The 24,516-nt window shown below is 38.1% G+C and overlaps 1 protein-coding gene across 4 annotated transcripts; it reads left to right on the top strand.

The window, feature by feature from the left end:
* The first annotated feature begins 1 nt into the window (after nt 1).
* Nucleotides 2-23,392, top strand: Ube2b (ubiquitin conjugating enzyme E2 B). 4 transcript variants are annotated; one of them, XM_013363114.4, is made up of 6 exons: nt 2-136; nt 5,743-5,823; nt 8,579-8,604; nt 12,900-12,989; nt 17,898-17,986; nt 20,000-23,392. In XM_013363114.4, the coding sequence occupies exons 2-6, from the start codon at nt 5,798-5,800 to the stop codon at nt 20,126-20,128; spliced, it is 360 nt and encodes a 119-aa protein (XP_013218568.1). In that variant the 5' UTR covers nt 2-136; nt 5,743-5,797; the 3' UTR covers nt 20,129-23,392. The 4 variants fall into 4 exon arrangements, with proteins under 4 accessions (XP_013218568.1, XP_040127747.1, XP_005335799.1 ...); XM_005335742.5 differs by lacking the exon at nt 2-136 and adding an exon at nt 3,555-3,722; XM_078050584.1 differs by lacking the exon at nt 2-136 and adding an exon at nt 4,299-4,435.
* The last annotated feature ends 1,124 nt before the right edge of the window (nt 23,393-24,516 follow it).

Genomic DNA, 24,516 nt, shown 5'->3' with positions numbered 1-24,516 from the left:
CCGGAAACAGAAGCGTGTGAAAAGTGGAAACGTGCTTGGAGGTGGGGGAGGGAAATACAGCTTTCTGTCGCAGTTGGAGAGTCCTCAAAGGTTGGTTTTGATCCGGGAACCGGAGCGTCCACATTTTGGCTGCAGCGTAAGTGACTGCAAATATTTAGGGAAGGGAAGCCGAGGTGAAAACTTTCCCGACCTGCGTCGCAGATGTGCCCGGGTCGGAGAATACCAGCTGCTTCTTCTGGGTCCTAAAAGAGTAGCTGTGGTAATTAAACAGACAGCTTGTAAAATCATATTTCCAAAGTTTTGTGTGATACAGTTTCGCCAACTGCATTAATATTCCCATGTAGGAGTGTCAACAGTTGACATCCATCCTCAAAACGTGGATAAGATGGTTCTTTAACCAAGAACTTTCCTTGGTCTGGGGGTATAGCTAGCTCAGTGTCAGAACGCGTAATTATCACGCCACGAGGCCCCGGGTATCTACTGTTAGCCTTCTAAATTTTTCCAAATCTAATAATCTCTTTAAAAAACTCCCTTACTACACGTGAGAACTCTAAAAGGTACTCTTTAGAAAAACAATTCTAAGGGTCCTATCAAATATGATGCACTAGGGCGCGGGGCGTGGCGTGGGGAGGAGTCAGTGCCTAATTGTTTTAAGAAGTAGACCGATTTAATTCTAGTGACAGCCTTCAGTGAGTAAAAAGTATATCATGAAGCAAGTGCCCCTGGTTGTGCTGTCTTTATGGGAGCTTTAATTTTGTAGTTCTGTAAAGTGTTGAATGTAAATAGTTATGCTTCCTCTAAATAAAAGGACAGACATTATTTTCCACTAATTGTAGGCTAGTGGTTCCCATCCAAGCATCTACATACCTGGAGAGCTTTTGAAAAGGCCCCAGATATTCTGATTTAATGGGTAAAGAAATTAGTATTTCCTAAGTTTTTATACGCTGTTACTGTAGTTTACATGAAGGAGAAATACTCTTCGTTTTTGCCACCCAAAATATTCAGAATTGTCTGTTTTCCAAAATTTACTCAACCATATTGTAAAATAATTTCTAGCTAGACACCATGGCATAGACCTGCAATTCCAGTTACTAAGGAGGGTGAGGCAGTAGGATCACAAATTTGAGGCCAATCTGGGCAATTTAGCCAGACCCAAGGCCCTGGCTTCAATCCAACAAAATAATAATTTCTGTGTATAAATAAGAATGTAATAGATGAGTCGAGCACAGTGGTCCTCCTATATAATCCCAGTGAATGAGAATGCAGGAGGATCCCAATTTTGAGGCCAGCTTCTGCAATTTTGTGAGACTTTGCCTTAAAAAAAGCTGGAGATGTAGCCCAATGGTAGAGGGCCCCAGTACTGCAAAAAATGAAAACTTATAGATATAGTGAATTGAGATTAGTATATTTATTCAGTATTTGTTGTGGTTAAGTTAAATAAAGCATGCACCAGACTCAGTTCCTGAACTACAAAATTACTACAGTATATAATTAGAGCTTTAAGACTATTCTTTCCACAAATAGGTTTTGGCAGGCCTGGTGACCAAGATAGAGTGTGATTCTTGACTTTTTTTGGGGGGGGGATGGGATTACCAGAGACCGAATTCAGGTGCACACTGAGCCACATCCCCAGCCCTATTTTATTTAGAGACAGGGTCTCATTGAGTTGCTTAGCACCTTGTTTTTGCTGAGGCTAGCTTTGAACTCAGTATCCTTCTGCCTCAGCCTCCTGAGATGTTGGGATTACAGGCATGTGCCACTGTGGCTGGCTTCCAGTGTGATTTTTGCAACTACTGCCATCAGACTTCAAGAACCACATTTACTGATTGATATAAGTGTTTTTGATCTTTTCGAAAATTATAAATTCCCAGTTTTATAAAGTTATAAATTGTTAGATAAAAAAACATGACTTTTTTTGGGGGGAGGGAGTTACTGGGGATTGAAGGGGCGTTGTGCCCTTTACCGCTCAGCTATATCCCCAGACCTTTTAAAAAATTTTTTTATTTTGAGATGGTCTTGCTAAATTGCTGAGGCTAGCCTCAAATCTGTGATCCTCCTGACTCAGCCGACAAAGTTACTGCAATTACAGGCTTGCACTACCATGCCTGGCTACAGGGATTTCTTTTTAGAAATATAGTTTCTCTTTAGCATTTCATTGCATGTAACCCTGCACTTAGGTTGTCCTCCCTAGTTTTGGAGAAGATTAGGATTGCTACTGCGGGAAGTCAAAAAATTAAGAATATTGACATGTGGAATCATATTGTAATGCACAGCAAGATTTATCAAGAGTTAGGCTTGGCTAACATATTCACCAAGGTTAAAAGCAAGTGATAGAATTTAAGGTTTGAAGAAAGGAGGTATCACGAAAATGGGAACTTTTCCCACTTTAATTCTTTTTGGTACCATGAAAAGAAAGAGCATGGGTAAATGTGAGGGTTAGGGATCTCATTTCACCTCTTGCCCTGATGAGCTGAAGAATTCCCCAAATGTATAGACAAATTAAGTGCTCAGACTGACCAACCCAAATCCTAAAGGCTGGAATTTTAGGCTATAGAGGGAATTGAGTGATTAAAGAAAATTGGAGGGGGGGCACTTCCAGACTATTTGCACCATCCTTACTAGTGTAGAAAACCTGGAATGAAGTATCTCAGGCTAGATACATACCTTCAAAGAAAAAAGACCCATAGAGGAAAACTAAATTCCATAGTTGTGAGGATCTTTAAGAGTTGGACATCTACATCATTCTTTTTAGCATCGCCCCAAATTTCCAACACCAGACACCACACTAGAGTGCAGAAACAGGGTATTTGGTAGTCCTAAGGAAGCATTTCAGGAGATTTTACTATGTGTGGGCCCCAGCACTAACTGTTGCATTTATTAGAAGGTAGGCAGATCCTTTTGCGTCATCCTCTCTGCCCCAAGGACCAGAGTTTATAAACCAACAACCAACTAGAGACAAATTAAGTCCAAAGTATTTCTGATTCCATTTTAAAGACAAATCAAAACAAGCTGTCCATTTAGTAAGGACGACTCTGAGCTTGGGACAAACAAGAAAAACAACTAATAAGCTCCGTAAGTTAAACGACCCTTCCGTAGACCTGTCTGAAAGTCAGATCCAGGCGACTTTCTCACGTGACCGGTTCTAATCACGTCACAGGGACACGTGGTTCTAGATACTTCGTCCCCTCCCCCCCAGGGGTGGATTGTTGACAACGCCGCCGGCAGTCACGTGATCTTACGTCATCCCACCTCCCTTCCCTGAAATCTCTGGCCCCGGATGCGTCCCTCTCCCCATCCCGCCGAACCTAAACTAGTGGCGGGGGAGGGGGAAGACAGTAATGTTTCGATTGCGGTGTCTCTTAGTCCACATTCTTTAGTCTGAGCGCGGAGAACACAACTTCTTGTTAAGTTCAGAAGGCCAAAATGAAAACGGTCCTAGTCAAGAGGCTCCCCGAACGGGCCCCCACACGCCCCGCCCCCTTCCCCCCCACTCCTTGCTCTGTGGTACCGGCGGAGGGCGGAGGGATCTGAAGGCGGCGGAGGGAGACGTCATTGCAGGGTTGTTTGTGCAGTCTCGGCGGCGGTGGTGACCCACAGTGATTCGGCCGCTGCGCCGGGGGGTGGGGGGGCTGCGCGGGACTCTTTTCTTTCAGACTGACCGCGGGGCAGCTGGGGAGCATGTCGACCCCGGCCCGGAGGAGGCTCATGCGGGATTTCAAGCGGTAAGGGCCTTCTCCTTCGCCGAGATGACCCCCAAAGCTGCGGGTCTGCAGGGCGGGGATCCCGGACATTTTCCCCTTATCACCCTAAGGGGACCACCAGGGGGACCGACGGAAGCCCAGTCGTAGTCTCGGCTCCCACTCCGTCATCCTTGTTGCTCACTCTGGCAGGGTAAAGATATCGATACTACTACCCTTCACCCCCTCCCTAAAAGTAAAAAGGAGGCGATCAGCTTGCCTAGGGGTCTCTACTGTCCACTTAGATCAGATGCCCGACGTCTCTCCCAAGCGCTCAAACCTTGTCTCCCACCCCTGCACTCTGTAGCGCCTCCTCCCTGCCCCTGGAAGTGAGCTCTTGCAGGCCGCCTGGGCCTCGCCTGCTGCAGTCAGCTTTGTTTCAAGGCCTCTGGTCTCCTCCTCTTTGGAACAGTATTGGGGCGACCCCCATCCCCCCGCGCTCTCTCGGTCTTCAGTGAGGGTGGGGTATACTGTGAGAGGTCCGGAGGTGATTAACCCAACCCCCGAAACCCGACTCTACCCCCGCCCGCTTGAAAGGACCTTGAGAGCTGGCCTGGAGACACGGGCCTCGGGCTGCCAGTGCTTTCTGGAACTCTGCTCTGGCTGGTGAATAAAGCCCTATCTATAGCCTCCAGTCTGGAAAAATGCCTTCCTTCATACTGGCGCTAACCTGATACTCTTCGGTCTTCTTTTGTAAAGTAAGGTTTTGTTAGGCGGTGTGAGGGTTAAAGGAGGAAGTAACTTTTTTTCAGTTTACCTTCTGTTTAATATTTACGAGTACAGAAACAAAATGGTTCAGAAATGTAGCGTTAAGGTTGTTTTTTTGTTTTTTTTGTTTTTTTTTTTTTTTTTGCTGGGGACATTAACCCTGGTTGAGATAAATATAAAACTTAGATTTACCGCTCAGGAAGTAATCTCTAAACTTCGCCATTATTTTGTGTGGCTTTTGGAAGCCATTGTTTTGGGCCTTGGCTAACAGGCATTTAATTCATTCGTGGCTTCTTTTAACCACTTAAGTTTAGGCCTCAAGCCGTAGTTTCCTCCAAAGCTTCTGTTCATCATAGGTTAATTTACCTGAGGTTGACAAAAAGGTACCATTTTTATGTAGACTAATTGCTAGGTGAAAATGGCTATATATATTTATATAATAGGTTTTTTGTTGAGGTCTTTAAATGGTGAAAAAAATCGTCTTGAAATCAATAGGTTTGATTAACTCCCATGACTGAAATTCAGATAAAATTTCCAGTTTTTGTCCACATTCTCTTGTTCATTATTGCAATTCTTTGCTTAATTCTGAGTTGAACGCCTGGCAACTCTGGTAGTTTTCCAAGGGTCTTCAGGTTACAAGAATTTGACTGTGATGACTGTTGGAAGCTTTGTCTTGAATCTGCTGGTCTGAGAGGTTGATTTGGCATTAGTGCAGAACCTTTAAAATAGAGACCCCTGGAATACCTGAAACTTCTGATTACTTTTAAAAGCCATTGTTGTGGGAACTAAAGGAGATGAAGTAAAATTCCTATCTAAAACAGTTTTCTAATTAAATTGAATGTGGTTTTAGTCATTAGGGTATACACAAAGGTTTGCGTACCTTTTTTTTTTTTGTAGCAGTTTGCACCAGCAGCTGTGATTAGGACACACAGTCTTTGCATATTGATGGTTCCCTAAAAATATTTTTTGCTATTGAGGTTTTAAATAGCTATTTTTTGGTTCAAGGGGACAGTCATACTGTACACATCAATTCTTGAAGAGAAAATAATCTTTTTATTTGAAGAGACATGGCCCTTAAGCACTTCAAGTTTACAGATAATTTGAAGAGTTATTTAATAAATGTGTATACTTGGTTGATATAATTCTTATGGTTTGTTCCTGTTCAGCACCATAACAAGGAAATGGATTTAGTTAGTTTGTGTCTCAAAATTACTGGTATAGAGTTAGTAGGTGTTCCGCTTGGCCTCCTTGGTGACCTCAGTGTTCAACTTTGAAAATTATCACCCTGGATTTCTAGATTGCAAGAGGACCCACCTGTGGGTGTCAGTGGTGCACCATCTGAAAACAACATCATGCAGTGGAATGCAGTTATATTTGGGTGAGTTGAAAGATTTACCAAATAAGAGGTGTGTGATGAGTCTTTAAGAAAAGTGAATATGTAACAATTATCTAGGAAAGGAGATTGAGGTATAATCAGGGACCTTAATAAGAGCTGAAACTGCAATATAAATTGGGAAAAATTTTACTTTTTATTCATTTTGAGATACTGAATATTGAGTCCTGGGCCTAGCACATGCTGGCACTTGCTATTATCACAAGCTACACCCCCAGCCCAAAGAAACATTTTAATGAGGTTGGGCAGGTATATACAATTTTTTTACTCTTTGGTGTTCTTATATTTTATTTTGGTTGGTTTTGTTGTGAATGGTCTTAATGTGTTACTCAGGCTGCCCTAGAACTCCTGGGCCTTAGTGACTCTCCTGTGTCAGCCTCCCAAGTAGCTGGGACAACAGATGCACACCACTCATCCAGCTACATATAGTTTTATAATTCCTTTAGGTGATTGGCAAAAAATACTGTTTGGGACAAAGTAGAATGGAACAATAAAGGAGAAGAAAAAGATTATTTTTTATAAAATGTGCTGTGCAGATGTTTATGATCATTCTGTTGGTGGAGCTTTAAAAAGGCTCAGAACCAAAAATACTGAGAACTTTCACTGTGGCAAGAATTTAATAGAAAAATTTCATAGCCCAGTGTGAAATAACTGAATGAAGCCATTTTATATAAAGTGAACCACTCTCTACCCAGTATATGTTTTGTACATATTGCACATCTGCCTCCCCCCTCTTGGTGTTAGGGACTTAATCCAACACTGAGCTACATCACAAATCCTTTTTATTTTTTCATTTTGAGACAGAGTCTGAGGCTGGCCTCAAACTTATGTACCACCTTGCTGGGACAGATAATATATTCGACTTTTTTTTTTTTTTTTTTTAATTTTGTTATTGGGAATTGAACCCTGGGGCACTTTACTACTGAGCTGTAGCCCTAGCCCTTTTATTTTTAATTTTGAGATAGGGTCTCTCTTGAGTTGCCCAGGCTGCTTTGAACTTGTATTTCTCTTATCTTGTCCTCCCGAGTCAGTGGGATTTCAGGTATGTGCCACCACATCTAGCCACATGTTTGTTTTTTTTAATATTTATTCCTAGTTGTAGGTGGACACAATACCCTCATTTTATTTTTATGTGCTGAGGATCAAACCCAGTGCTTCATGCATGCTTAAGCCACAACCCAATCCCGAATATGCTTTTTGATTTAAAATTTTCAATGCCTTTTTTCTCCTTAGAGATCTGTTTTTCTTTCACTCTTAAAACTGGGGTTTTCAACTAAAATGCAAAAGAATATTTTTTCATAAACAACTATCAGCACAGACTCAGCTATAAGAGTGTACATTTAAGGGCTGGGGATATAGTTCAGTTGGTAGAGTGCTTGTCTCGTATTTACAAGACCCTGGGTTCAATCTCTAGCACCACACAAAAGTACATTTAAAAACTAGAGGGAAAAGAGTGAAATTCATCCTTCTAGAATAAAGTGATTCTATTACATTCAGGCTGTTACTCTGCTTCTTTGAAATTTTGAATGTGTCTTGCAAGTGATAAACTTCACGCTGCTCTTTAAGAAAGATTAAATGTGGATATGGAGGCAAGGAAGAGATCTGAGCATAGGATGGATATGGTGGTGCATGCCCCTATCCAAGTGACTCTGGAGACTGAGTCAAGAGGATCTCAAGTTTGAGACAAGCAGCCTTGGCAACTTAAAGGGCTGAGGGTGTGGCTCAATAGTAGGGCACCCTGTGTTCAATTCCCAGTACCACCAAAAAAGAAAAAAATAATAATGTTCTAGCTCTGAGCATAAGAATCTGGTGATTTTTGTGATGCCAGCTTTGTTTACCTGAACAAGAGCTACTGTTGATTTGGAAAGCCAAATTTGGCTTGGTGTCGTAATTTCCTTAAAGGTTATTAAGTTCCATCTTAAAAGCTATAAAGTGAAAAGATTACTCTTTCTGTTAAGATTACACATTTAGGGGCTGGGGATGTGACTCAAGCGGTAGCGCGCTCGCCTGGCATGCGTGCGGCCCGGGTTCGATCCTCAGCACCACATACCAACAAAGATGTTGTGTCCTCCGAGAACTGAAAAATAAATGTTAAAAATTCTCACTCTCTCTCTCCTCTCTCACTCTCTCTTAAAAAAAAAAAAAAAAAGATTACACATTTAGTTGGGCATTGTGGTACATGCCTGTGATCTCAGCCACACAGAAGGTTGAAAAAGAATATTGCAAGTTTGAGGCCAGCTTGGGACACTTACAAAAATCCTTTCTTAAAATATAAAAGGAACTAGGCACAATGCTGCATACCTATAATCCCAACCATTTAGTAGGCCAAGGCAGGGGTATCACAGGTTCGGGGCCAGTCTGGGCACCTGTCTCAAAAGAAAAAGGACTGGGGAATGTAGCTCAGTTTAGAGCACCTGGGTTCAATCTGTAGTACTCCCAAAAAATAAAAAAAGAATACACATTATTCATAAGCTGATTTGGTTTTGTGCTGAAATCATGGACAAGTTTTGTTTTCATAAAACCACTAAAAGGAAAAGTAGAAAATTTAAGTTATTATGCTTCTTTCAATGAAAATCCAAGGCTAAGGTGATATCAAACTCCACCATGTCTTTAAAACATCACAAAAAAAAAATAAAAATGAGCCCCTCTTTCTGTTGGAGTTTTATCTTTTTCATTCTTGAAGATCAGGGAAAAGCAATGTTAAAAAACATCTTTTAATCAGAAATCTTCTTGTTTTTAGACCAGAAGGGACACCCTTTGAAGATGGTAAGTCATGCTTATTGTTTTCTATACTATTAAAAAGGGTACTTTTCTAGTAAGAAATTGTAACACCAATGTATCTACTTGAAGTCACATTCTATTGTTAATAAACCAAGTTAACTGAATAAAGCTACTGTGAAATTATAGTTTACAAGGGACTTTCTTCATATATCAGCTTGTATACCTACCTCCATTGCCAGTTCCTTCTGCTACTTTGTTATCTGCCTGTAGAACTGAAAGCATAAGTGGCATGGTCTATGTTCAGAACAGTTTATTTGTTTTATAGCTGGTTGAGCTGAAATTTTTCATCTCAAATTGTGTTTTTTCACCATGAGCCAGGAAAATGGAAAACTAGTTCTAATATGTGTATATACTTGAGTTTATCAAATTGATTTTAATCAGACACGATTTTCACTAATTATAGCATGACATTTTAAATATATTTATTAATTCATAATTAATCCATCAAGGGTATTTGTACAGGAATACTGACCGCAGAACTATTTGTAAGGAGATAACCTCTATGCCTGGTAGGGGAAATGGTTAGCAAATGATGATGTATATGGACTCTGGAAGTTATGTACCAGTTAAAGAATAAGGTAGATCTGGACATATGTCTGAGTAGGCAAAAAAGTTGCAGAATATGTTGTAACATTCCATTTTTACTGAACACATGTGTCTTAGAACATATGAACCACACTATTGTTAGCAATTATTTCTAGGTAAGGTAAAGAATTAAAGGCGGTACTTAAATGTCTTAGGTGGGCACAGTGGCACATGCCTATAATCCCAGTGACTCAAGAGACTGAGGCAGGAGGATTTCAAGTTTGAAGCCAGCCTGGGCAATTTAGCAGGACCCTGTCTCAGAACTTAAAAAATAAAATAAAAAGGGCTTGGATGTCACTCAGTGCAACTATTTTCAGTCCCAGTATAAAATAAAATAAAATAAAATGATGAAACTGCCGAAGTTATTAGTATTAAATTCTCACCAGTGTATTCTTTGTGAGCTAGGCATGGCATTGGACACATGTAATCCCAGTAATTTGGGAGACTGAGGAGGATCACAAGTTTGAGGCCAGCCCTCAAAATAAAAAAATCAAAAGGACTGGGGATGTGGCTGAGTGGTTAAGTGTGGCTCCTGGGTTCAATCCCTGGTGCTTTAAAAAAAAAAATTCTATGTGATGAAGTAAGAATTATGAATAAAGCACTTTCTCTACATACCAAACTATTGTGTTTGTCTGGAAGACAAACACTTCTGCAGTCAAGTTGCAACTTGAGCTACTGGTTTGTTTTTGGTTTTGTTTTTTCATGGAACATTTTTTACTTGAATGACTGACAGGGCTGCTGATATAGCTTATTGGTAGAGCACTTGTCTAGCAGGCATGAGACCCTGCTTTTGATCATCAACACCAGAAAATAACTGACAAGACTGTGGTTATTCAAGTTTCAATATATGGCATATGTATTCTCAAAAGTGCCCTAAGAAGGTTGATAGGTTAAGGAAAGCAATTGAAGATATGTGTTATTATGATAGTAAAATGATGATTTCCAAATGTTTAAAGACCTTTATGATGAGAATAATAGGTGATTATTAAGTAATATGATTTTTTTGAATAGTTTAGAATCTGGATGATCCATAGAACTTGAATGGATCAGTATTTTCCAGTTGTTGTGATTTTTATAGAATTGTGGATTGGTAAAAGATTTATGCATCTGGGTCTGGGTATTGTGTCTGGGGTTGTACCTCAATGGTAGCATACATGCTTGGCATGCACAAGGCCTCAGATTCAATTGCCACTAACAGCAAATAAGTAAAATTTATGCAGATTACAACATATTTTAATGTTACTGAGTAAGAAAAGTTTGCTGAATTAGGCTTTCAGTTTGTACTTTACAAGAAATTTTTTTTTAATTACCATTTCTTTTGTGTAATATCAAAAAAGAATACAGTTATCTATAAAAGTCATGAAAGTACTCCTTTTTTGCTCACATATTTGTGTGAGAAAGGATTTTCTTCATGTACTATACTTCAACCAAAACAACATATTGTAACAGATTGAGTACAGAAGCAGATAAGGAAGTCCAACTGTCTTCTGTGAAGCCAATCATTAAAGAGGATTGTAAAAATAATAAAATAGTGCTATGCTTCTCATTAACGTTTTGTTAAATACACTACCTGGGTTACTGTGTGGTGGCTTTACAGTTTAATTAGTTAGTAGATGTTTGAAGATTTTCCAAGTTGTGACTTTTCTGTATATTTATTTTTTAGATGTAGTTGGACACAATTCCTTTATTTTATTTATTTATTTTTATGTGGTGCTGAGGAACGGACCAGGGCCTTGCACTTGCTAAGCAAGTGCTCTACTCTTGAGCCACAACCCCAATCCTAAGTTGTGATTTTTAATACAACAAATGTCAATAGGTATAATCAGTGATTTGGTGGAAGCAGCCTGTACTAATTGATGAGAGCTAATTATTTAAATTTCAGAAAGTTTTTCAAGCTGGTTACTAAAGAGCATTTATTTTAAAATTAGATTACATCTGAAAGCTGGGCACAGTGACACATGCCTGTAATCCCAATGGCTTGGGAGGTCGAGGCAGGAAGATTTCGAGTTCAAAGCCAGCCTAAGCAAAAGCAAGGTGTTAAGCAACCGATTGAGACCCTTTCTTTAAATAAAATACAAATAGGGCTGGGGATGTGGCTCAGTGGTTGAATGCCCGAGTTCAATCCACTGTACCTACCCCCACCCCAAATTACATTTAAAAGCAAAGATTTTAGAAAGTGATAATACTCAAACCTCATCTTTCTTAATGTTTTATTAGTGAATTATAATTATATCTATAATTATGGCTAGGGCCCTTTGTGACATGTTTGTGTATGCATGTAACATAATTTGGTCAATTTCATTCCCCCATAACTTCCTCTTCCTGCGCTCCTCCTTCCTTCTCCTCTTTTTAGCTTTTTTCTCTATCTTCCACATATCAAACCTCATCACTTTTTAATTATTTTTCTCTGTGGTGAGATAACTACAAAATGGTAACTTTTTGCATACTTCTTCCTGTTTCATGTCCACTTCTTGGCAGTGGTGGGACTAAGAGTATTAAGTGGTTCTGAGATCAAAAAGTTAAATATAGCTGTTTTATATTTACCTGAAATTTTAAATTATACAGCTATATAATTAAAATGTTATCTTTTACATATAACTCAGTATAACATGTACTTACTAGCATATGCGAAGTACCTCTGTTACATTAATATGTATACAAATATGAAATAATTACATTTAATGCTTGTATATTTGGCCTCCTTGATCCAAAATTTTCAGACAACAATGTAAAAAGGTAGAGATTATATTCTAAATGTATGACCAGTGGAGGTACAATATATTTTACTAAAAATGAACCTCTAACTTTGGACATTGGAGCGAGGAACTTAGAATTTAGCATTAGAAAAGCGTGTTATTTTAATTGCATTGGTGGAATAAGGAAAGACTTGCAAAAACAACTGTAATGATTTAAAGTTTTGTTTACTTCATTAGTAAATTTAGCTTACTGAGTATGTCTAAGGAGCTATAGTTAGAGGGCTTCTTCAGCCTTTACACATGTTCCTCTAAATGAAAGGACTCTAGATAAAAAGCACAAAAGAAGTCTAGAAAGGCAAACACAAAACCATTGATAGTGGCTATTTCTTAGAATTAGAACTAGAGTTGAAGGTCCTTTATGTACTCTGAATGTGTTAACTTTGTAACAAATGGATAATTTTTTTAAATGCCTGTCTCTGTTCACCATTAAATACTGATTTAGACTCCAAAATACCAACAGTAGGCATTTACACAAAAGCTTAATGGTTCTTGGTATATTCAAATGAAGGGATTGGTATTGCGGAAAGAACTTTTCATACTAGCGCCCATACCTAATGTGGGTCTTTTGCCATGTGGTAGTCAGCTGCTCTCAGAATCTTTGATCTTCCCCTTCTAAGCTATGATAAACTATATGTAGTTCTTCAAGTACATTTTAAATCTTGGTAGCTAGGAACCAGTTGTCTTTAAAAAAAAAAAAAAATTATACTTATCTGCCAATAGCATTGGGAATAAGCATAAAGTGCTTATTCCCCAAGTGCTTGCCAACGTTGCATGTTACCAGTCTAACATATATAGAGGTACGTTAGTATTTTTGTATGCTGTACCAGAGTTCACATAGAAAATTTTTGTGTGGTTGTGCAAACGCCAGTATGGGTTTGAGAACTAATAAACTTAAAAGTTGTGTATCTCTTTAATTATTTTGGTTTGTTTTCTATCTAGGTACTTTTAAACTAGTAATAGAATTTTCTGAAGAATATCCAAATAAACCACCAACTGTTAGGTTTTTATCCAAAATGTTTCATCCAAATGGTAAGTAGCCATTTATTACACTTCACAAATGATTGGGGTAGGAACTTCTTTTCTTCCTTTTAGGTCTTGTCCCTTACTTCTCTCAATTAGGGCCTACTGGTAGATGTCCATCTTAGCTACATTGTTGTAGCTGGATTCTATCAAGCTTCCAAATTTGAGGTTTTTTTTTTTTTTTTTTTTCTTTGTTGTCTTTTTTGTTTGTGGTACTGAGGATAATCCAGTGTCCAGGGGTACTCTACCACTGAGTCACATCCCAAACTCCTTTTTATTTTGAGACAGGGTTTGCTAAGTTGCCTGGGCAGACTGTGAGCTTTCAATACTCCTGCCTCAGCCTCCTTTGTGACTGGGATTACAGGCATGTACCACCACACCTGGAAAAATTTTTTTGTTTTAATAACTTCTGGGGGTGGGGTACTAGAGATTTAACCCAGAGGTACTTTAATGCTGAGCTACATCCCCAGGCCTTTTTATTTTTGAGACAGGGTCTCATTAAATTGCTTAGGGCTTCACTAACTTGCTGAGACTGGCCCAAACTTGCAGTCCTCCTACCTCAGCCTCTCCAGTTGCTGGGATTACAGGCATGCTTCACTGCACCTGGCTTGTTTTAATAACTTTTGAAAGAAAAGTAATAGGTATTTGTAGAACTGTGAACAATACCAAACTTTTTCATCTAAAATCTAGCTTTTAAAAAATACAAACTTGAACTGGGCCCAGGGGCTCGTGCAGTAATCCCAGGGGTTTGTGAAGCTGAGTCAGGAGGATTATAAATTCAAGGTCAGCCTTAACAATTTAGTGAGACCTTGTCTCAAAATAAAATAAAAATAGGGGGGACTAGGGTTGTGGCTCAGCAGTGGAGTGCTCCCCCAGCATGTTCGAGATCCTAGGTTCATTCCTCAGTACCACATAAAAATAAATGAATAAAATGAAGGTATTGTGTTCAACTACAACTAAAAAGTAAATATTAATAAAAATTAAAATAGGGCTGGGTATGTAGCTTAGTAATATAAAGTGCCCCAAGATTAAATCCCCAGTGCCAACAAAAAAAACCAAAATTTACAACTTTGGGGCTAAGATGTAGCTCAACTGTAAAGTGCATGCCTAGCATTCACAAAGCTGTGGGCTTAGTTCCCAGTACCACCACCAAAAAAAAAAGTTAATGGGGGGGGATACAATTTTGCTTATACATAATTGGCAATATGTTATATATGAATTTTATATATGTGTATATATGTGAACATACACCCATACATTGAATATTTTCCCTTATTAAATATTCTATATTCTGTGTATATGTGTACATGCACTTTGTATTGAACCCAAGGCCTCACACATACCTAGGTACTAAGTACTGGGCTACATCTCTGGCCTGAATCATTTTTAATAGCTATAAATGTTCTATTATATAGATCACCTAAATCTATTTAACCAATGTTATTGGTTTTTGGTGGGTTTGTTGTTTGTTTGTTTTAATTTTTTTTTTTAGTTGTAGATTGACACAATACCTTTATTGTATTTATTCATATGTGGTGCCAAGGGTCGAACCCAGTGCCTCACACATGCTAGGCAAGCACTCTATCACTGAGCCACAACCCCAGCCCTGTTTTGTTTGCTTGTGGTACTGGGGATTGAACCCATGTTTGTGGTTTAAACAGCACATTGAACATTCTTGAAATGTTCTGAAATTCTTTTTAGGTGTCAGTTATTGCTTCTTCAGAAAAAGTTTTTCAAAATAAGATTTCTGGGTTAAAAGCTATTTGCATCATTATTTAGTCGATTGAATGAATGAATGGATAACTTTTGTAAATAAATTTGGTCTTCCTCGACTTCATAAAGTTTATATCTATTAGGTTTAGATTAGGAAATTTGGGGTTTGGTGAACACCTTGAAGTGCTGGAGGATATCTCGCCCAGAGAGGGAATAGAAGCTCCAGGCACATGCTCTGCCCCTCCCATGTACTTGCCCTATGCATATCTTCACCTTAACTGCTCCCTAGTTATATTCTCTATAACAGACTGGCAAATGTAAGTAAGAAATTATCCAACATAGGAGTGGGAGTCATAGAAATCCCCAGTTTATGTCTGATTGTTCAGAAGCATGGGAGGTATGGATTTATAATTGGTATCTGAAGCATGACCTTTTCTGGCACTGAGTTCTTTAACTTGTGGCATCAGGCACTAACTCCAGGTAAATGGTGTCAGAGTGAATTGAATTGTAGATACCCAGTCGGTGTCAGGGAATTGTTGGTGTGGGGAAAAACTCCTGACACATCTCTTGTCAGAGCTGTTATGCATATAGAGAAACAATGTTTTTCATCAAAGTGTCCTTTCATCCACAGCAGTGATTTCAACTGCCACCACCCAACCAAGGAACAGCTGAAGCTATGTCTCTCGATTTGATTTTTCTGTTAATAATACAGTAGCCCAGGGCTGAATTGTGGCTCAGCAGTAGATCGCTAGCCTAGCACAGGTGGGACCCAGGTTCGATCCTCAGCACCACCTAAAAATAAAGGCATTGTGTTGTGTCCATCTATGCCTAAAAAATAAATATTTAAAATAATAATAATAATACAGTAATCCAGCATGGAGGCACATACCTATAATCCAAGATACTTAGGAGGCTGGGGCAAGAGGATCATAAGTTTGAGACCAGCTTCATCAGCTTAGTGAGGCTTTGTCTTAAAATTGAAGGAAAAACAAAACACTAGGGATGTGGTTTGGTCACTGGTGCCACAGAAGAAAAAATAATTACGATGATTCTTGGGTTATAAATTCTCATGAAAAACTACTTCTCAAAAACTTGAATCTCCTCTTCTGCCTAACTCTGTTCATTTAAATGTGGTCTTCCCTGTTAGGTAACTTATTGACAGAGGAACATTTTTGGAGTCTTGACTTTTTCTTAGACTACATAATAGAGCTCCTTACTCAGAGGAGAGATGTGTTTGTCTATGTCTGGAATCAAGGTGACCCACCATTTGAGCATCACTAATCTAAAATCCAAAATGCTCCAAAATCTGGAATTTTTTGAGCACCAACATGATGTCATAAGTGGAAAATTCTACACCATGAAACTTCATTTCACATATAAAATTATTTAAAATATTATAACTGGTCCCAATGTTTCATGCCTGTAATTCCAGTGACTGGAGAAGCTGAGGCAGGAGGATTGTAAATTCAGGCCTGCCTTAGCAACCTTAGGGAGATCCTCCACAACTTAATGAGACCCTGTTTTAAGCCTGGCTGGGTGGTGCATACCTGTAATCCCAGCAGCTCAGAAGGATAAGGCAGGAGGATTGTAAGTTCAAAGCCAGCCTCAGCAACTTGGTAAGGTCCCCAGCAACTCAGTGAGACCCTTTCAAAATAAAAGGGCTGGGGATATGGCTCAGTGGTAAAGCACCCATGAGTTCAAATCCCTACTCCAAAGAAAGAAATTAAGTTCTATCCCAAGATATTTCTATATCTGATAGATAGATAGATAGATAGATAGATAGATAGATAGATAGATAGATAGATAGATAGATATACACACACGTACACACACATTACAAAATCTGAAACAATGCCTCAAGCATTTCAAATTTAGGGATACTCAGTATGTACAGCATTTGGCATTTTGAAGCTATAAAGTTGAAGTTGCTTTTTCCTTATTTTCTGTTTTGGGAAAATTTTTAAGTCATTTATCATTTATTCCACTGTGTTTTTATTTGGCTTAAAGTTGGTATTGAATCAACCCAAACAAATCAAAGGCCTTTAAATAAAACTGGAAAAGGCTAGAATTGGGGGTTGGGAGGCGTTATGTGAATGGAGAATTATCAACTTAAGCAAGTTTTGGGTAAAACAATGTATTTGGTGTTCTTATCCCTACATATTCATAGGATGGTTTCACTTTTTAAAAAACATTTATTGAAATATAACGTACATGGCTGGGTGTGTAGCTTGGTGGTAGAGCACTTGCCTACATGTACAAGGCCCTGAGTTCAGTCCACAGCACCCTGCCCTAATTTACACACCCATGCCATTCATTCATTTAAACTATATATACCGTATGGTGGGTTTTAGTATAATCACAGAGTTATGCCATCATTGCCATGGTCCTTTTGTTTTTTTGTTTTTTTTTTTTCTAGACCTGACATGAAGACATTGCATAAGCATTTTATCCATTCATCAATTGATGGATGCTTGGGTTCTGACTGACTTCTGGATTACTTCTCAAAAATAGTTACTAGTTCAAAACTTTAAAATCATCTTGTAGTTTTTTTTTTTTTTTTTTTGCTTTGAAGTTGCTGAGTTTGATGCTTCTGTGGAATAAACAGCAAGCAGTTGACTGTGTTGTTTTGAAGCTGAGAGAGGGAGATCTGGGCCAAAGCTAACATTTGGGAGCACTTGAGCACTTGGACAGTAACTAAGGCCAAGGAGTGGTTAGCATCATCTAGTTATATTTCAGTAATGGTTAGGAAGGAAGACAGCCTAGGTTAGTGCTCTGAAAAATGGCCGTATTAAGTGTGGTCTGTCAAAAAAATTTATCCTCCAAGTACATAGTCTCCCAAGTAGGTAAAAATTTGTGTTCATCACTTGTATTTTCACATAATTGATTTTAGAGGGAAGAAAAGCATCCAAAATGTTTAAGACATGTAATCAGGTTAATCACTTGCATTTTTGTATCATCACAAGCATGTACTTGTTCTAAAAATAAATCATAAAGAAAATATGATTATTCATGATTTAATTTACAGATACCTGCTGCTTGTATTTTGACATGTAATCTTATAAATGTTTTATATCTTCCTACATAGTAAACAGTAGATATGTCTTTTTTTAAATTAACTGGGCCAAGTATCCTGTTTGTGGTAAGGACTTCTCTTAACAGATAGGCAAAGTTAACATATAACTAATTTTAGTGTTGTCTTTGCAGTGTATGCTGATGGCAGCATATGTTTAGATATCCTTCAGAATCGATGGAGTCCAACATATGATGTATCTTCTATCTTAACATCAATTCAGGTAAGAGTGTGTTACGATATATCATTTTTCAGTGTACTGTGGGATACAGTCAGCTCCTTTAGGACAGGTGAACAAACTTACTTACCAGCACCTGGTAACTAATGGCAGAGCTCAAGTAGGAGCCCATGATTTTACCTGACTGCTCTGCTCTTTATTTTTGTTTTTAGAATTGAACCCAGGGGTGCTATTACATGTCAGTTGAACCCAGGTGAGCTACCTTCCCAGCCCTTTTATTGTTTGAGATGAGGTCTAAGTTGCACAGGTTGGCCTTGAAATTGTGATCCTCCTGCCTCAGCCTCCCAAATAGCTGGGATTATAGGTGTGCTCCTATGTACCTGGCTTACTTTTTTAATTTGTTAACCATATGAGATCCAGTCCACAATCCATTTCTTTTCTTTTTAATTTGTTGAAGTTCTTTACACAGTTTATAATTGAAGTTCCTTATGTTTTCCGTGAGTTATTTATTAGTTTGTGTTTTTAGAACTTTCACAATCCATTTCTTAATGTGTTCTCATAGGTCAAACTTACTCTTATGTAGCACAGCAGAGATTGTGAAGAAAATCTTGGAGAGAAATATAAAGATAACTGTTTAGAATACCCTAAGAACCTTAAGAAAAAGTGCAGAGAAACATTGAGTATATTGTGCAAGAAATTCTAATAAAATTAAAAATCAACTAGATGCTGTGGCATACCTGTAATCCCAGTGACTTGGGAGGCTGAAGCAGGAGGATCACAAGTTTGAGGCCAACTTCAACTTAGTGAAGTTCTAAGCAACTTAACAAGACCCTGTCTCAAAATAAAAAATAATAGTAAAAAGGAGCTGGGATGTAGTTCAGTGGTAAAGCACTTCTGGATTCAGTTCCCAGTTTAAAAAAAAAAAAATTAAAAATGAGGGGCTGGGGGTGTGGCTCAAGCGGTAGCGCCGCTCGCCTGGCATGCGTGCTGCCCGGGTTCGATCCTCAGCACCACATACAAATAAAGATGTGTCCGCCGAAAACTAAAAAATAAGTATTAAAAAAATAATAAAATTTTAAAAATTAATAAATAAAAATGAGTGTAACCATTTGCCAGAGCAATCTGACCAAGTTCAGAGTTGACCTTGAAAAGCAGTTTTTCAGGGGTGTTTTAGTTATATGTATTTGAGAGGAGCAAAAATAACATTTTGGTTTGTGACCTTTATAAAAACTTTAACTTAATTCTAGTCATATCTATTTTGTTCTCTTACTGCTAAATGTATATGTTTTGTTTATCAAAAGAATAAAGATACACCCCCTTAGCCAGGTAAGGTGGCACATGCCTATAATCCCAGTAACTCAGTAGGCTGAGAAAGAAGGATTACAAGTTCTAGACCAGTTTCAGCAATTTAGTAAGACTCAGTTTCAAAATTTAAAAAATAAAAAGGGCTGGGGATGAATGGGATTTAGATCTAGGGATGTAACTCAGTGATAGAAGTCATTGCCTAACCTGTGAGGCCCTGGTTTAATCCCCAGCACTACTAACATAGTTTTATCTTTTGGGACCAGGGATTGAACCCAGAGGCACTTAACCGCTGAGCCAGACCCCCAAGCCCTTATTTTAAGACAGGTTCTCGCTTAGTTGCCTAGGGCCTTGCTAAGTTGCTGAGGCTGGCCTCAAACTTGTGATCCTCCTGTCTCAGCCTCTTTAGTCATTGGGACTACAGGCATGCACCACTGTGTCTGGAAAATTTAACTTTTGAAAATATTGTTTACTAAAGCATTTATAAGTATCATATCTTAACCAAATTAAGCTGCCTATTTCTTGGCTAATGAAAATCTAAGTATACTAAAGAATATTGTTTTTTTCTGATTTCCTTGAAATTAATGGTCTGAAGGCAATTTAGAATTGTGTTTTAGAAGCCTAAGTTCTTTTAATATTTTTTAGTTGTAGATGGACACAATATCTTTATTTTATTTATTTTTATAATTTTCATATATTCCATATTAGTTGAAAGAATGACAGTGCAAATCTATTTTTTCTTCTTTTTCTTTCCAGTCTCTGCTGGATGAACCGAATCCAAATAGTCCAGCTAATAGCCAGGCAGCACAGCTTTATCAGGAAAACAAACGAGAATATGAAAAAAGAGTTTCGGCCATTGTTGAACAAAGCTGGAATGATTCATAATAGACAACTGGTCTGTTAATCTTTTTCATCATTGTTGTGTATAATTTACCTCCCAGTAGAAAGGCTAACAAATTTTAAGTGCCACAGGTTTTAAGGATTCTGCAGAAAAAAAAAAGTCCTTCAGTTTAGAACCTACAAAAGCTTGTGTATCTTGATTAATGTACTTTTTATTGCATGGTGTGAACTAAGTTATTGCTGCATAAATTTGTAATATATCCTGTTTGTATTTTTTTCCAAGTGTATAATGTTGGTGTGGAGTTTTCATGACAGAATATACACATTTTGTAAATCTGTACTTTTTTCAAATATTGAATGCCTTATTTTTGAATTCTTTAGATTTTTAAATTGGAGAAAAGCACTTAAAAGTTTTTTATATATGAATATTACATGTAAAGCTGTTAAAATACATAACTTCAGTGCAAGAGACTTTGTCACTTATTTCCTTATCTGTGTAGGAGGGGTTAATAAGTCTCTAGCTCTCCATCAATTGATAGTTTCATTTCCAATTTCAAAAGAACATTTCTATTTTATCAAGAAACTCTTCAAATTTGATTCTAAATACTAATTATAATCTCCAACTTTATTTTGAATGTACCTATATTAGTTCCAGTTGAGTAATTTTTAGATATAACTGGTTTGATTGTGTCCAACTCTGTATTTAGGCCACTTGTTACAGTTTCTTGCATTACTTATGTTAAACTGTATACCTTCTGTGATTTCACAATTGGTCCTCTACCGTGAGCAAAGAACTGATGCAGCTTTTTCTGCTACTTGGTAGCACTTCAAAAGGTTTTTGACTAATGAAGAAAGTAAAACCATAAGCATTAGTATTTACCAAAAATTCATGTCCCAGTATTAGCAATGAATTGGTTGCATTGGTTTGAGAAAGACAGATATTTGGAAGGAATCTTGGTGTAATTTAAATATTTGAAAACTACCTTTTAATGCAATTGCCTATCTGTTTATTCTGGGAAATGTTTAACACCAGGGCCTGCTGAGTTGCTTTCTCTTGTGGAGACTTTTTTCCTTTAAAATCTCCTCTAAGTTGTATAAAAGTTGTACTGCATCTTAGTTTACTGGATAAATTTAAAACACAGTATTGTAGAAAGCTAATACAAAGCTATCCTATGCCTTCAAATAGTATAGAAAATGGAAAATATACAAGTAAATTCTGTTGAACCACCTGTGTAGTCTCTCTAGTAGTTAAAACAGCTATTTCAGTGACCCCAAAGTTTTTTGTCATGTCCATACCAGTTTCGTAGAAATAACCAATAGCGACTTCTCTATTGGAAGATTGGGTTACAGGATAGCAGTATCTGCAGCCTCTATTCGTTAAGCAAAGTTTAACACTGGAATGGATAAGTGCTGATGTTTTCCTTTAAAAGTTATTGGCAAATTTGGGAGTAAGTGTATGGTCTTAGAGAACTTCGGTACAAATGGGAATTCACTCACTGGAATCATGGCCAAAAACAAGAGATGCTTTATTTAAAGGTACCCTATGGTCTTTATTAATTGTGTAATGCTTCTGTAGTTTAGCTGTAAAACAAATTATAGACCTTTACTCCAGTGATTCCCAATTAAATGTTATTGAATATTGCTTCAATACCTATTTTTATCCTTAACCTGTTTTTCTTTGCCCAAGTTAAAACTGGAACATTTCAAGTACTTACAGAGAATTACTTTTTGCAGGGAGGACAGTGAGTTGTGACTGCTCAATTCAACACATACATGAATCTCATACCTAATTCGCATAACTTGGATTTTTTCCTTTCAGCCTTAGAACAGATTCCTATTTCTTTGATTAAGTACCAGGTATGAACCTTCAATTTGTAAAGTTCTGTTATACAGAAAGTGTTTACTTTTAAAGTCTTATGTAAATTTCATAAATGTTTGGTATCCAAGGATCTAGAACTATTTAGTTACAAAATTATATTGTTGGGTTAAGGTTTAAATGCATTTGTGATGCAATTCCTTGATAACAAATACTTCTAGCAGAGAACAATCTGCAAAGCACTATTGGAAGCACTTTAACATTATTTCAAACTCAAGGTAATTATAGGGTGGGTACTATTATATTACAGATGAGAAAACTAGGTAAGAGATGCGATGACATGGGCTGGGGATATAGCTCAGTGGGTGGAGTCCTTGCCTTTCATGTACAAGGCCCTAGGTTCAATCCCCAGCACCAAAAAAAAAAAAAAGGCAATGACATGACTTGTTCCAAGTCAACCAGCTAGTAAGTGATAGAGCTGGGATTTAAACCTAGTCTAATCTTATAACCAGTAATTGTATGATCCCTGAAGGGTATTAAGGGAATCAAGTTTACTTTTGGATGTTCCATTGGACATAGATATTCATTCCAATTTGTGGAAATATTTCAGTTAGAGGTATACCCGGGCTTGTATCTATCCAAAAAAGAGGTCTTCTTGACTGCCATTTTTCACTTTTTTTTTCTTCTTCAATGTAAATAAGTACAGTGTGGATATAGGGACACACTCCTATCTCAAAGAACTGTGATGTATCAATAAACCACATTTCCCCCACCCTTCCTGGAAATATCCTTGAGTCTATAGGATACATCTCAAACCCAATTTCCACTCCCAACAAAATCATTCCATTGATATGAATAACTTGGGGCTGGAGATGTGGCTCAATTGGTAGAGTGCTTACCTCATATGCACAAGACCCTGGGTTCAGTCCTCAGCTCATATATATATATATAGCTATTACAGGTACTGTATTCTCTTTCTGTACTTCGTGAATAGTACCTGCCTACTTGTTTATTCATTTAGTATGTTTTTTGTGCATGTGTTGCTGAGGTTCAATCCCAGGAATTCACACGTACTTAACAAGTGTTCACCAATGAGCTGCCTGCTCCCCCAGCCCCATGTAGTCCTTTGGAATTTTTTGTTCGTATTTTTGTTGAATCCAGAGCTTTGCACATGCTAGGCAAGCACTCTGCCATTGAGCTACATCCTCTGTCCTTTCATTTTTAGACAAGGTCTCACCAAGTTACCCAATCTGGCCTTGAATTTGTGATCCTCTTGCCTCAGCACCCTAGCAGCTGGTGCACACTACCGCATGTGGTTCCCATTCTTTTGTGACAGTTTTTTTTTTTTTTTTTTTTTTTTTTTTTTTTTTTTTTGTGACAGGGTCTTACTAAGATACCCAGGCTGCCCTCAAATTTGAGATCCTCCTATGCTTTGAACAAAAACAGAGATGAGCATGTGTGCCCACTCTTTCAATAAATTTTCTTTAAAATAATTTTGTCAGGACTTTCTTGAGGCTTTAACATTTCCTCTGTTCATAGATGGATGAGGGATCTTTATCAGTGATTTCTGGATTAAGATGTTTGGGAAGAACCTAAAACAAATATTGTGCCTCTCCTGAGAGAAAGCAGATAACCATTTGCCTGATTAGTGCATGTCTCTATGTAGAGGTGGTCATAAGTAGAATGTTTTCGGGGCTGGGAGATGTACAGAGCTCAGTGGTAGAGCATCTTTTTTTTTTTTTTTTTTTTTTTTTTAGCTTGTAGGAGGCCTTAGGTTCAGTTTCAAGCAGCACCACATAAAAAATAAAGATTTTTTTTTTTTTAAAGATGCTTATGTAGTCTTTAGGGAAATTTGGCTGATCTCAGATAAATCTTACCTGGAAGACTGATCAATAAAGTGCCACTGGGTTAGAAACTGATGTAAAGGGGACTAGACTGTCTCTGAATTGTGAACCCTTTAGTCATTCTTCCTGGAATGCAGGGAAGTTTCTCTACTGTGTCTTGAAAGCTGCCAGAATGAAAACATAAGAGCACTTAAAGCAGACCTCTTAAGAGCAAAGGGTTGGTTATGGCTGTTTCCTCTCTAAAGCCCTAAGGATAACGTAGCCCTCTTCTCTTCCCCTTTTTACAAACAACATCTTCTGCCAAGAATACCACAGCCCACCAGCTGAACTGGACCAGCAGCACTCCTGAAGAAAAGAACGTCCAACACAGAGAGGCTTGCAGCTCTGGCTGGCCCCTATATAAAGTCATCTTAGAAAACCTGAGTTGGAAATTTTTATGGTTTGGGGTTGGTGCTAGTACAAAGAAAACAAGGAACAGGAAGCTGCTTACCTATTGCCTTATTCGAAATCTGAATGATACTTTGCCCTTCCCATAGGAAAAGATGCTTTGGCTTGGCCTGATAACTGTACTGGGCAATGAATAGGGAGGACCCTAGGGACTAGCCCATGTCACCAACTTAAACCACATGCTTGAAATATCACCTCCAAAGAAAAGCTAAATTATAAGCCTTGCTGTGTTGCAGTGGCCTTTGGGTATAGGACTGTTCCCACGTGAAAACAAAGCTGTGATTTCAGGTAGAGACTTACTGGGACATAAAATAGATGGATGCCTT

The sequence above is a fragment of the Ictidomys tridecemlineatus genome, chromosome 1 (assembly GCF_052094955.1).
Source record: "Ictidomys tridecemlineatus isolate mIctTri1 chromosome 1, mIctTri1.hap1, whole genome shotgun sequence".
Classification (NCBI taxonomy): Eukaryota; Metazoa; Chordata; class Mammalia; order Rodentia; family Sciuridae; genus Ictidomys; species Ictidomys tridecemlineatus.
This window is presented reverse-complemented; position numbering and strand designations above follow the sequence as displayed.